This window comes from Salvelinus sp. IW2-2015, linkage group LG23 (assembly GCF_002910315.2).
Source record: "Salvelinus sp. IW2-2015 linkage group LG23, ASM291031v2, whole genome shotgun sequence".
NCBI classification, from domain to species: domain Eukaryota; kingdom Metazoa; phylum Chordata; class Actinopteri; order Salmoniformes; family Salmonidae; genus Salvelinus; species Salvelinus sp. IW2-2015.
The window spans coordinates 27,915,031-27,930,368 of NC_036863.1; the positions used below are offsets into that span (position 1 = coordinate 27,915,031).

The 15,338-nt window shown below is 43.0% G+C and overlaps 1 protein-coding gene across 1 annotated transcript in view; it reads right to left on the bottom strand.

The window, feature by feature from the left end:
* Positions 1–11,169, bottom strand: part of LOC111951101 (connector enhancer of kinase suppressor of ras 2-like) — a 49,658-nt gene extending 38,489 nt beyond the window's left edge. The window contains 2 exon segments of the mRNA XM_023969116.2: positions 3,804–3,967; positions 10,702–11,169. Of these exon segments, the coding sequence (XP_023824884.1) occupies positions 3,804–3,967; positions 10,702–10,765 (228 nt within the window). The 5' untranslated portion in view covers positions 10,766–11,169.
* Positions 11,170–15,338: the final 4,169 nt, after the last annotated feature.

Consider the following 15,338-nt stretch of genomic DNA (forward strand, 5'->3'; position numbering starts at 1 on the left):
TGGGCTTCCAGATAAACATCTGTGACCTCTGGACTGCTGACTCTTTATCCCTCCTCTCTCTATCCCCTCCTCTCTCTTCTCTCCATTCCCCCTCTCTCTATTCCATCCTCTCTCTCTATCTATCCCATTCTCTCTCCCTATCTATTCCCACCCCTCTCTCTAAATTCCCTCCTCTCTCTCTATCCCCTCCTCTCTCCTCTCTATCCCCTCCTCTCTCCTCTCTCTTCCCTCTCTCTCTCTCTCTCTATCCCCTCTTTCTCTCTCTCTAATCCCCTCCTCTCCTTATCCCTCCTCTCTCTCTTCTCTCTCTCTCTCTCTCTCTCTCTACCCCTCTCTCCTATCCTATCCTCCTCCCTCTCTATCCCCTCCTCTCTCTATCCCCTCCTCTCTCTCTCTCTATCCCCTCCTCTCTCTCTCTCTCTATCCCATCCTCTCTCTATATCCCCCCTCTCTCTCTATTCCATCTCTCTCTCTCTCTATCCTCCTCTCCCTAATCCTATTCCACCCTCCCTCTCCTATCCCCTCCTCTCTCTATCCCTCCTCTCTCTCTATTCCCCCTCTCTCTCTCTCTATCCTCTCCATCCCTCCTCTCTCTATTCCCTCCTCTCTCTCTCTATCCCCTCCTCTCCCCTATCTATCCCCTCCTCTACTCCTCTCTATTCCCCTCCCTCTCTCTATCACCTCCTCTCTCTTCTATCCCTCCTCTCTCCCTCTCTAATCCCTCCCGTCTCCTCTATTCCCCTCTCTCTCTCTATTCCTCCTCCTTCTCTCTATCTCCCCTCTCTCTCCTATCCTACCCTCTCCTCACCCCTCCTCTCTATCTATTCCCTCCTCTCTCTCTATCTCCTTCCTTCTATCCCCTCCTCTCTTCCTTATCCCTCCCCTCTCTCTCTAGTTCTCTCTATCTCCCTATCCTCCTCTCTCTCTATCCCCTCCTTCTCTCTATCTCCTCCTATCTCCCTCTCTCTCTATTCCCTCTCTTCTCTAAATCCCTCCTCTTCTAACCGCCTCCCTCTCTCTCATTCCCTTCCTCTCTCTCTAAGTCCTCCTCTCCCTCCCATCCTCTTTATTCCCTCCTCTGCTCATCATCCTCTACTCTCACCTCCTCTCTCTATCCCTCCTCTCTCTTCATTCCTCGTTCTCTCTCTCTATCCCCTTTCTCTCTCATCCTGTCTTAGCATGCTTTGTAAACAAACAGGTGTTGACTAACAGTGAAATGCTTATTTACGGGCCTTCCCAACAATGCAGAGACAAAAAAAAAAAAATAATAATAATAATAAAAAAGTAACACAAGGAATAACTACACATTGAGTTAACGATAACTTGGCTATATACATGGGGTACCAGTACCCGAGTCGATGTCAAGGGTTAGTGAGGTAATTGAGGTAGAATATGTACATATAGGTAGGGGATAAAGTGACTAAGCCACAGGATATACACTGAGCATACCAAACATTAGGAACCTTCCTAATATTGAAGTTGAACCCCTCTCTTTTTCCCTCAGAAAAAGCCTGAATTCATTGGGACATGGGACTTCTAAAGAGGTGTCGAAAGCGTTCCCACATGGATGCTGGCCCATGTTGACGCAATGTGTTCTCAACAGATATGTCCAAGTTGGCTGGATGTCCTTTGGTGGTGGACCATTCTTCAATACACACAGGAAATTGTTGAGTGTGAAAAACAAGCAAGTGTTGCAATTCTTGACACAAACCGGGGCGCCTGGCACCTACTTACAGTTCCATATCCCGATTCAAGGCACTTAAATATTTTGTTCTTGCCCCATTCACACCTCTGAATGGCACACATACCACAATCATGTCTCAAGGCTTAAAAATCCTTCTTTAACCTGTCTCCTCCCCTTCATCTACACTGATTGAAGTGGATTTAACATGTGACATCAGTAAGGGATTTCACCTGATTCACCTGGTCAGGCTAATGTCATGTTCCTGATGGTTTGTACACTCAGTGCATAATAAACAGTAACAGCAGCGTATGGTGATGAGTCAGAAGAGTTTGTGCAAAAAGGGTAAATGCAAATAGCCCGGGTAACTAGAGTTGACGTCGGAAGTTTACATACACTTAGGTTTGGAGTCATTAAAACTCGTTTTTCAACCACTCCATAACATTTCTTGTTAACAACTATAGTTTTGGCAAGTCTGGCTAGGACATCTACTTTGTGCAATGACACAAGTAATTTTTCCAACAAATTGTTTACCAGACAGATTATTTCGACTTATAATTCACTGTATCACAATTGGCAGTGGGTCAGAAGTTTACATACACTAAGTTTGACTGTGCCATTTACAAGCTTGGAAAATTTCCAGAAAATGATGTCATGGCTTTAGAAGCTTCTGATAGGCTAATTGACAATCATTTGAGTCAATTGGAGGTGTACTGTGGAATGTATTTCAAGGCTACCTTTCAAATCAAGTGCCTCTTTGCTTGAATGATGGGAAATCTAAAGAATCAGCCAGACCTCGCTTCTGCCCCCAAGCCATAAGGCTGCTAAATAGTTAGTTAAATAGATATCCCGCCTCACTCGTTTCCCTTTATTCCCATCAATCTCACCCACTCAATCTTTACTCGGATCCTCTCTCTTCTCTCTCATCCTCTAGCTCCCCCTCTTTCTCTATATCTATTATTTTCTGTTGGTCATCGTTCTTTATCATCCATGTGTCACACCCACCCAAACCACCCTAGAAGCTGGTGTGATTGTGTCTGTACAGTATGTGTGGGGTGGCAGAGAGAATGGAAAATTAGTCCAGGGGATTATCAGAGATTATCAATGTTTATTTTCTGTGAGTGACTATCCCTCCAGCATACAGATGGAACAAGTGAAATTAACTGACAAACAGGGCAATTACCTGATCTGTCACAACACTTGTCAGCCTAAAATAGATATTAGCCAACTGTGAATATGTCAACAACTAATTATCAATAATCAGAAAGAAAATCCAACCTAAAGGGAATATTGAATGATAGAATGTCCTAAAATGGACACAGACGTCAGACAAACAAAACATACAAGATGGAACAAGAGTCTGAAATGCTGTCAGCGCAGAAATGCTTTAACATATCCCAACACTTCACTCCTAAACTGTAAAGACTCTTACAGTTAAGCCCTACGCCAGCTGCCTGTYTGACCTCTCTAAAAAGGGGTCTTCACTATGGCCAAAAAATAAAGGGTTGGTTTCCCGGACACAGATTAAGCCTAGACCTAGACTTTTTGAGTTGGTCTCTGGATGGTTCTCTGACTTCCTRACTTGATTCACACTCATTGGTGGGTTCATCGGTCCTCAATGACTCTCAACTCCTAATATTGAGCAAATTACAATCACTAGAGTATCTGACATAGACTTTGAAAAAGCCCCTGCGAATAGGCTACCAGTGTGGCAAGTGCTACTGGTTGGTGGTAAGCTTTCTTGACTTGGTAAATCATTTTTGCAAAAACATGGCTAACCTTTGTTTAACCAGTTAAACAGCTGCTATTTTAGCTCTAAGCAGCTGCTATTTTTTAGCTGCTATTTTTAACTTTCTAGCTAATAGGCAGTTGAGAGTTTACACTTCATCTTCCAATTATAGTGTGGGGAGGTCAAAATAGTGAAAACGATCTACCATATCTATCCATTTTAAAAATAAATGTTGATTACTTCGCCTTGCCATTATCATTCACCTGATGATAAGACAAGACGTGAAAAAAAARGTTTGGTAACATRTGACGGGAGTCCCTGGGTAAGAAAAGGTTGAAGACCCCTGCTCTGGAGGGGAATGAAATGACTGAGTGAAAGGGATGGAGGACTCACCAGAGCACAGAGTAGGTCCACAGCCTCCAGGATGAGCTCCTGGTGTCCGATGCGGGTGACTCCCAGGTCCTCCAGCTCCTGATGGGTGATACGAAGCAGCTGGTCTCCTCCCACCTTCTCTCTCTCAAACGTCTTAATGTATTGCAGCAGACAGTCATCCAGCCCTGGAGGGAGAGGAGGAAATGACAAGGTGAAAACTCTCATTACATAGGGATATATTCAGGTAAACAGATTTGTATTGGCTTACTCCTCTCTGCTGCTATCTGCTACTACTTTATACACAAGTATTGATTCATGTATAATTGAAAAATAGCATATATAGCATATTATTTTGAGAGACAACATAATATCATTTAAGTAACAATAATCTTGGTATCAACTCCATCTATCCAGATTATTACCAAGACCAATGCAGGCAGTGTGTTTCAGATGTAAGCTCCAACAACCTCAGTCTCTCACAGGCATCAGTCTAAATATTGTGTGTGAAGATGTTATATTATCTGGTCAGGGCTGKGTGAAGAAACTCCCTCTTATCAGTTCAGCTCTGCAGTCCTGAGGGGTTTACAGTGACTCTATCGCTCCACCTTGTCTCTTCCCCCCCACTCTCTCTCTCTATCTCTGACTGTGTGTGTGTTTGTGTCTCTCATTTCTGGGCTTTGAAACTGCAGCCTGTGAGTGTGTGCCAGTGCTTGGTTTAACGAAAATGGACAAACAGAGATCTCAGAGATGAACATAGTGCCTTTCTGGGCATCGCTGAACAGATATACACACACAGACTCACCAAGCTTTAATCAACCACGTCACACAGACCTCCACACATGTCCAACAAATTACAGTGGTATGTACAACCCACAAACAACCAATCCTTTCCACATACCATTACATACGCATAACCCCTACGCATACCATTACATACAACCATCCTACTATTATTGTGTAGTTCTTTCCACACAAAGAACTACACAAAAAGTATAATATCTTTATTAAGACCATGACACATTCAAACACTCTCACATTTACTGCACACTTACAGCCCACTCATAACCAACAGTTGGCACAGGTCTTTCATGAGTAAACATTTAGCCCCACACTAAACCCACTTGAAACACAGTACCATCCTTCCCTCCTTCCCTCCTTCCATCCATCCTTCCCTCCTTCCATCCATCCTTCCCTCCCCAGTTTGAACAGAGGAGCTGTTCAAACTGATCCTCCTATCTCACTGGCATACAAACACAACGATAGCACCATCTCTGTCATTATCTCTGAAAGCTTTCATTCACAGCTGTACAAACGCTATCTGTCACTGTCTGTCTAAATCTGGACTCAACACTCACACAGACACACACATTCGCTCCAGCACTGACCACACTGCTGTCTCACACACACACACACACCACACCACAACACACACACACACACCAACCCCCCACCCCAACAACACAACATCTACACACACACACACGACACACACAACCAACACCACACACACACACACACACCACACACCACACACAATTCATGGATCTCATCTCATGGACCGTTGTCTCAAATAGGGGCAGACCTACTTGGCAGAGCTTGAGTTGTCATGGAAACGCCCCCGCCCCCACCCCCGCTCTTCTCATGGATGTTGAACATTGTCCTCACATTGGCTCAAGATACCGATACCACATATAACACACACACAACACATGTTCACACACACACACACGTAAAACACATATACATGTCTTACAACAGCACATATACCAATTTTCCTCATCTCTCTCCGTCTCAGTGTTTCTCAATCTCTCCCTCATCCACTCTCATCCACCCTTCCACACTCTTTCTCTCCTTTCTCCTCCCTCGGTCAGCCTCCCACAAAGAAGGCTGTGGAGCCCTCATCTCCTCCTTTTGATTCAATCTCAGTGTGTTCTCGGGCCTGGACCTAACGAAGCATTCGGCTCAAGTTCAGCTGGCAGAGAAATTGTGGAGAAGCAGAAAGAGGAGAGTTCCATGGCTTTGCATACAATTTAAGGGCTTAACAAATCAGCCTCTTTACCCAGTTAATCAAGAACCATTTGTCAATGAAGAAATCCCCATGTTGCTATAGAAACCATGCAGTGGGGTTTGGAGTAGTGGCTCCTGCAAGACAACAAGACAACAATACTGTAACTAAACATGTAAGTGAAAAGGTAGAGAGATAGAAAAGACCCTTCTAACGTCTTCCCACCAAAACAAGCAGGGWCATTGTCTAAAGTATGAATGCTCTGCCTCGCCAGATAACAGAGCTATCTCCCTACATAAACACAGTAATCTGTTCTAAACACCTATATTACACCTCAATTCAGAGATGGGCTTTGTCATTCTAAATGGGCAGAGCAACCCTTCTATAACAAACTAGCCTTGCTTTACCCCACTTTGCATAGAGCCTTCCCCCCACTTTGCAGAGAAATTCCCCCTTAATCAACTGGCCTGGCCTCCCTAAACAAACAGAGCTATTCTTTGTGATGAGACCAATGGATGAGACAGACAGCCACCCTGACTGGGAAGAGCACACAGAGAGACACAGAGAGAGATGAGATGAGAGATCTGATTAAGAGACTATTAATCTGCTAGTAATTGAGGCTGCGGTGAGTAAGTTGTGTTTAGTGCTGTGATACATTATTGTGTTGGCTTTGTAGGGGAGGGGCACTATGCTAATCTACATCATTTATCAATGTCAAGAGACATGGGCAGTGTGCCAGCCAGTCAGATCAAAACACACACACGATAAACACACTTTTTAAATACAAATACATTTAAATACATTTTACCCCCTTTTTCTCCCCAATTTCATGGTATCCAATTGTGTTAGTAATTACTATCTTGTCTCATCTCTACAACTCCCGTACGGGCTCGGGAGAGACGAAGGTCGAAAGCCATGCATCCTCCGAAACACAACCCAACCAAGCCGCACTGCTTCTTAACACAGCGCGCATCCAACCCGGAAGCCAGCCGCACCAATGTGTCAGAGGAAACACCGTGCACCTGGCGACCTTGGTTAGCGCGCACTGCGCCCAGCCCGCCACAGGAGTCACTGGTGCGCAATGAGACAAGGATATCCCTACCGGCCAAACCCTCCCTAACCCGGACGACGCTAGGCCAATTGTGCGTCGCCCCACGAACCTCCCGGTCGCGGCCGGCTGCGACAGAGCCTGGGCGCGAACCCAGAATCTCTGGTGGCACAGCTAGCGCTGCGATGCAGTGCCCTAGACCACTGCGCCACCCAGGAGGCCCGATAACCACACTTTAACCAGAGAAACATGCTGTAAATGTGTACACACATACTCTATAGTCTATACATAAACTATCAAAATAAAGAAAGTCGCACACTCCGTGTATAAACCAGCAACTGAATGGGTATTTACCAACGTTTCGGCATCGCTGTGCCTTCCTCAGGGCCAGTGTGTGACTTTCTTTATTTTGATAGTTWAAAGTTTATTCGCCGTTAGTCAGCACCTCCACACAAACACATTTTTCTGGGTGTGCGCCAGCTCATGTTTTTTAATCACATAATAATATTCAAACATCAAATGCATKAAATGTTATGCAACACAAGTGAGGAAATTGGTCTAATTTTCGACATGATTCTGCTAGGGTAGCTAGCTTGACAATCTTCTCAGTAATTGCCTTTAGCACAAATGTATGGCAGGTGTTTGTGTGAACATAACATATTTAAGATTTTTTTTTTTATATTTTCATAAAACCCTTAGCTTGAACATTAGCCAAGTATTTGCAGCTTTCTAAACCAGGGGTTGGAACCCGGTTCAGGGAACAGAACCGAAAACTGGAAAAGAACAAAAAAAATTAAGGRACAGAAACGGAACCTGGAACAAAAGTTATCCATACTGTTCTAGAACAGAAACATTATTTTAAAWGCATGGGAACCAGTTAATATCATTATTTTACATTCCAGGCATTTTTCAGTGGCATCTTGCGCCATAGGCTACACTTGTCTGTCCATCACGCATGTAATCAACTAGCTTGCCTGCTCTATCTGCACTGGTTGGTGAAGTAATYTGATGAGATAATTGTAAAATATATATATATTTCACAGGTTAAAAAAGGAACAGAAAGGAATGATATAAACCGGTACTTTTTGAGGGTTAAAAATGGTTCAGAACTTTATTTGCTGGTCGGAAGAGTGGAACGAAAYAAAAACAATAGTGGTTCTGTTCAGAACATTCCAACCCCTGGTTTAAAATGCAATACATGTGTAAATAAATGATATGTGCAAAATGCACAGTTCACCCTTCATTTAAAATAAGTGGAGGGGTTTCTCAGTGGAGAGGTCTTTGTAGGTGCAAAGAGAGTAGAGAGCTTGGACAGCGCCAGGAGGATGCAGAGAGTGGCATTATAGGAAGGTCACTGGGTGCTCCTATTTGGCCTCAGGTGACATCACTGAGCCCTATGCTAATAATGGAACCTCTGAATGGTAATGATGAGGTGGAGATGCTATGGGCCCTTGCGACGGGGAGTATAAGAATGGATCCGAGACAAGATCACACAAACTCCATTTCCTTTCCTTTGTTACTGTGGCGTCTTCCTACATCCCTCACTTCACATGCCCATTACTAGGCTCTGGGCCTTTAACTTGTCTCAGCTCCACTCATCAGTGGCTGGGCCACTCTAGGGCCCGCTCTCTGAGATCCGAGCTCAGTTTCTTCCAGTCCTCATCTCCTCTCCTTCTCTTCCAATATGCAATATCTTCTCTCCATCAGCTCTAAATATCATCATTATTATCATTTTACTCTCTCTTCTGCCATTCCCTCTTACTCTTCCATTACATCCCTCTAATCCTCCTATTCCTCTTGTTTCTCCAGGCAAATGCACACACACACACACACACACACACACACACACACACACATACACACACACACACACACACTAACGCCTTGACTACTATGTGCTATTGTATTGAACTCATGAACTACTTTGTGTCTGATCCCAGCAGTCAGGCACTAGTGTGTCTGTCTCAGTCAGCCAGCTGAGCTGTTGTGTACGTTTGGAGATTGACTGAATCTTTGAGTGAGTGTGTTTTCCGGCAGTGGAGGCGTGAATAAGTAAATGAACAAGTGGTTGGAGCATCACTGCGAGGATAGAATCATCCACATGAGTACTCTGCTCAGCAGAGACAAACAACACATTACACAGTAATAACGACATATATGAAAACAGACATACACAGGCATGTGATACACACAAAACACATGACAGTAACACACAATTAATGTAAACAATAACAWAGAATGGACAGAAAACATACCCTCTCTCAAATGAATATGCATGACCCCCCCGAATATGCATGCCTTTTGGCCTACATTATCTAAACACGTCTGAGAAGTGTATTAAGTGTTACCGCTCCACTTAATTCTAACCTGGAGTCAGTAGTTCATACAATTCATATTGGAAGAAGAGGATGGGAGGTGAAAAACGTCTATTTGAGGTGGTGTGTGTGTGTGTGGTTTTTTTTGCTTGGAGAGACAAGAGGAATAGGAGGATTAGAGGGATGTAATGGAAGAGTAAGAGGGAATGGCAGAAGAGAGAGTAAAAGGACAATAATGATGATATTCAGAGCTGATGGAGAGAAGAGAAAGAGATTGCATATTGGAAGAGATGGAGACCCACCGGGCACAGAAGTCCATTCAAAGTCTATTCCACATTGGTACAACTTAATTTTGTTGAAATGACGTGGAAACAACGTTGATTCAACCAGTGTGTGCCCAGTGGGAAGGTGATGAGGACTGAAAGAAATTGAGCTTGGATCTCAGAGAGCTGGCCCAGCCACAGGTTCTGGGCCCAGGGAGCCTAGTGAGTGTTAAAGATAGGCTTACCAACGGCAGTTACCGCAGGCCACAGTGGCTCAAAAGCACATAGGGCACTACCACCATCTGGTTAAGCATCTCTCCAAAGCAACATGGGCCTACTGCCAACCTTCATCCATTGCCTCACACACAATACATCTCTCATATGAATCACTCAAAGTAGCACCACATCCATCTTATATTCTTCATCTAACATATAGCTATTACTGCATTATTACCACCACCTGTGTTGCAGATCTGAAATAGTATTTTTGGATGTAGTTAATAAATAATTGATGTATTTGGTATATGCACTAGATCCACTCCAGAGTGATGATGTAATAGCTATTAGTAATATATWCTCTAGAGTCCATCTTTGACTTTCACTTCGATGGGACTCAGAGAATCAAACAACTATCTCAGCTCCACATCCACAGACATTAAAYAAGGTATTTTAGATACATTAGTGTCTCTCTTATAGACATTTCGGTTTGTTCCAATAATTATATTCTGCATATTCTGGAACCATCAAATGTTTCATTTCAAATACCTACATGTTTTATTGTAAATACTTTKCCCTCAGTGTCATTCATCCCAATGCCTTCATTTCAGTGGATCATTTCTCCCATAATGGCAATATTCAGACCGATCTGAAATGCCACTTAAAAGACAAAGACTGCCTCCATACAGAACTCTTTCAATTACCAATAAACCAACTCATCCACCAGTGCGTCGACATGTTCTCAGGTCCAAGTCTATATCACTGCCAATTCCACAGCCCACATTTCAATTGCAATTTGAATTCCATTAGTGGTATAGAGAGCCCACATAGTAAATACAATATAATAGAATATCAATTTGTTGCCATTATAATTTAATACATTATTTCTGAGGTCCAGCAGGTGTTTTTGTTTCACCTAGTYGCCAGTGATGGCACTAGCCTCACTGTTTATTGATCGGAGTTAGGCGCATTTGGTGCCGTTATACTTGAGGACAGAGAATATGTATTTCACAGCATTTTGTGTGCAGGTTGATTGGCAACATCTAATGCACATCTTGAAACCGTGGCGTACCTTTCATCCAGTCCACCACTTGACTCGAACTCCACTTGCTCACAGGCTCCATGACCAGAGCCATTGTATAAGTTTTTCAGGTCTCGCCTGACAAAAGAAACGCTCCAACAAGCCCAAAATTCTCAAMTGTTTGGTTCTGTAATCCGTTTTCCTGTTTTATAACAACGACGAAGGAGGTCCAACGGATCCGAGACTACGTTATTTTCTGGGTGGCTTGATTCGAGTCGGATAGAGTTATAGACATTCCTCTGCGGTTGGTGCTTGTTGTGTTGTGCGCTCGAATAGCTCATGTCAGGCTGCTGCACGATTCTGGTGGCACCGTCCGCGACCCTCTCGCCAATTCATCTCACACTATCCTAAAGAGAAGGCATGTAGTGGCGTCTGTGGGTTTATTTCCCAGTCGCACCGTGCGGTCCACGCATTCTCCTTCTAGACTGCTACCACCCATCTGTGAGTCACACAAGCGCTTGCAAGCTCCCCCTCCCTCTCCCTCTCCCCCTCCCCCTCATCAGACGAACGTTCACTGTATGTATCTCCCTCCTCTTTCTCTCCCTCTCGCCCATGTTTCCCTCGCGTCTTTGTCGTTGCTCACGCCTCCATCATACAARCAAGCGCAGCCAAGTGGAAACGACGCTCGTAACTGAAGCGAGGATACTGTAATATCTCCTTCTCTTATTCTAATCTTCTGGGAAGCAAGATTTAGGCATTCAATAAAACATTAATTGATCTGGTTAATTAACATTATGAAAGAGAAGAACGAGCCAGTTGCAATGTATTTKTATTTTTATTTGAAATAACAGATAATCAATTTAATAGCACAAGATGTATAATAATATGGAATACTTGCACCTCTATACGTTATGAGTTTTTATTGAAAGCTTCTGATAAAAGCCTATTAAATATCAATGGGGCAATCTGCAATTGCTGCTACATTCATTTTTGGACTTAGGTAGGGTATGGGTTACCCTATTATAAGATAATAATGAAAGTATGGGCGTTTATTTTAATTAGTTATTAACATGAACTAATTATCCTTGCTTAAAGGGAAAATCTGTAATTGATACATTGATTTTTAGACTTTAAATGAATGATACAATAAATTACCAAATGTATGTGGACACCTGCTCACCGAACATCTTATTCCAAAATCATGGGCATTAATATGGAGTTAACCCCCCCCCCCCCCCCTTTTGCAGCAATAACACCCTCCACTCTTCTGGGAAGGCTTTACACTAGATGTTGGAACATTGCTGCGGGAACTTGCTTCCAGTTCATCCCAAAAGTGTTCGATGAGGTTGAGGTCAGGGCTCTGTGCAGGACAGTCAAGTTCAGTCACAGTGATCTTGACAAACCATTTCTGTATGGACCTCGCTTTGTGCATGGGGGCATTGTCATGCTGAAACAGGAAAGAGCCTTTCCCAAACTGTTGGCACATAGTTGGAAGCACAGAAATCCTCTAGAATTTCATTGTGTGCTGTAGCGTTAAGATTTCCCTTCACTGGAACTAATGAAAAACAGCCCCAGACCATTATTTMTCCTCCACCAAACTTTACAGTCAGCACTATGCACTCCGGCAGGTAGCGTTCTCCTGGCATCTGCCAAACCCAGATTTGTCCGGCGGACTTCCAGATGGTGAAGCGTGATTCATCACTACAGAGAACGCGTTTCCACTGCTCCAGAGTCCAATGGCGGCGAGCTTTACACCACTCCAGACGATGCTTGGTATTGCGCATGGTGATTTTAGGCTTGTGTGCGGCTGCTTGGCYATGGTAACCTATTTCATGATGCTCCCGATGAACAGTTCTCGTGCTGACATTGCTTCCAGAGGCAGTTTGGAACTTGGCGGTGAGTGTTGCAACAGAGAACAGACGATTTTTACGTGCTATGCGCATCAGCACTCAGCGGTCCCGTTCTGTGAGCTTGTGTAGCCTACCACTTGTTGGCTGAGCCGTTGTTGCTCTTAGAAGTTTCCTCTTCACAATAAGAGCACTTACAGTTGACTGGGGCAGCTCTAGCAGGGCAGAAATTTGACGAACTGACTTATTGGAAAAGTGGCATCCTATGACGATGCCACGTTGAAAGTCACTGAGCTCTTCAGTGAGGCCATTCTACTGCCAATGTTTGTCTATGGCGATTGCATGGCTGTGTGCTTGATTTTATACACCTGTCAGCAACAGTGTGGCTGAAATAGCCAAATCTACTAATTTAACAGGGTGTCCACATACTTTTGTATACATACTTTTGTAAATCCATGAATTCTTGAAGAATATAACTTGTAGATGCTCATGAGCTAAGTTCATCTGTTGTAACCCATCAGAGCCTGGGTCTTGCAAGGCACGCCCAGTTCGCTGAGAATTGAGAGCGCTGGTGGCTGGCACATCACATAGATTACACTCCCTATTTAACATATCCACCAACAGACTCAAGACTCAGTCGAGACTACAATGAATCTCTTTGACATAACAAAGACATCCCACTCACTCAGGTGGAAGCTATAGAAGACTGCCATGAATGCATCCCACTACCACAATATGAATAGGCTTACCATAGGTTGAGATGCTGCCTCATGAAGTAGGCCTATAGAAACAACAAACTCAGATTACTTTGAAGTGGTTTTGCTTTACTGGTGGTTTGGTATAATGTGCATACTGTATGTGGCCTTGGCAAGATGTGATGTAATACACCTGTGCACTGAACAATTCTAAATAATATGAATTCGTTAATTAATAATCTAGTCTAAAGCAGGGACACAGCCACTTCAGAATCCTCAGTATTGGTAGTTAGGCTGTTGTGAGGAAGTTTCTACTCAGAGAGCTGAGCCTCACTCACAGCCTTAGCCAGCACACTAGCCCCAAATGCACAATACCTCTGTCAGAGAGCCTATAGAGCGTAGATAGAGAGAGAGACTATGGAGCATAGAGAGAGACGTGTCATCAGAACAAAGAGCAACTCTTTTCCCATAACCCCTGACCTGGGCACAATATCACAGGCTGTTCAGACTTTGCTCAGTCTTTTTTTCAGTCTATGCTCCGGTCTGGTTAAATCTGAGGTGAAGTTAGACACTATCATGTTATTCATGTAACAGGAATGTTTGTTCCGTCCAGAATCATGGCACAACAAAGAGTCTAGGTTTCTAAAATGCCTTGAAGACTAATTCTCAGTGATATCAATCAAGATGTATATAAAAAAAAAGTAGTGTTTGAAGTCTGAGGATATACAGCAAACAAGAGACAAGACATAAGATATTAAATAGGCCTCTCTTAGGACAAGCTGTTAACCAAGTATTGCTATGTTAAATCAAAGCATCTTGGCTTGTTCTTTGTTTGGTTTATGTAAGTTTAGCGATGGTTCCTGTCCCTCTGCCACACCCCCATGGGTATGTGAACACATTTGCTCTGTGTGGGGGTATCGTTGTCAGCATCTCTGACAAATTTWATCCAAAGAATGTGTCATCTGCATTGCAAGGCGGGCATGTGAAATACCATAGCCTTACAGCTGTTCAGTCCATTTTSTCCTTGCAAGTTATGAATGGATGGGCTTTTATGTCGCTATTATTTTTCCCATTATCTGTGAATAATTTATATCCTTGGGGAAGGAAGCTCTCTCCTCTCTCCAGCTATTATTACTCTGCCCTCGTAGACTCGTACCTGTCCCTGTCCTCTGAGTGGGTGTGAGCCGAAATGGGTCGGAGTCTACATCCAAAAGTGTGTTAGGTTTCTTTGAATGATTTGTGAACTAAGTTGTAATTCATAATATTACTGGTATTTTGGGAAATACTGTATGTCCAAAAACAGTTGTATACAATTTCAGAGCAGACGAAGAGCCACTTTCAAAACACATTAGGCTAATTCAGCCAATTCTGATCTTTTTCCACTAATTGGTATTYTGACGAATCACATCAGATCTTTTTCGGAGCTGATCTGATTGGTCAAAAAATAAATTAGTGAAAAAAAGATCAGAATTGAGATACCTGTCTAAAKGCAGCCTTTGAGTCATAGAGAAATTAGTGAGCACATATTTCACAGTAGGTTAAATGTTTGTTCCAGTTAATCAAACATGACAGTACATTTTCAGCTGAGAGACTTGTAGTTCTCTTATAGTCCTCCTAATGAAAACAGTTAATAGGATAGCATTGTATATCATTTTAATCAGCCCACATCCATGAATATTTACACGTATGTATCCATTTTAAATGTTTGAAGATTAAATATTGCAATTAAGGATCAAAACATAATCAGAAGTCAGTGATTCTGACAGCTATAGATATATTTATATATCTGGCACACCTGGCTCATTTGGTTGTGTATTCTACATCACTACGAACCTTTAAAGATTTTATTGGGCATACTACAGTTATATTTCATACATGTATGGTCATGCGAAACTGATCCAATAAGACCCCATTGAGTTGTTTGGAGGCCATATTGGAAAATGGCTTCTGTGGGGTTAATTTGTGAATCCTGTGATGGCCCTGTATCTACAAATCCATATTCTAGCTGTGAGTGTGCAATTTGGTGCCTCTATCTGCTAACAATCTGATGTCAATGGCACAATATGGGCGATTTTTAAACAATAGTTGTAGTTAGTGCTTTCAAAGTTGGTTATTTTAGCTATAATTTGAAAGGTAATTTCATGAC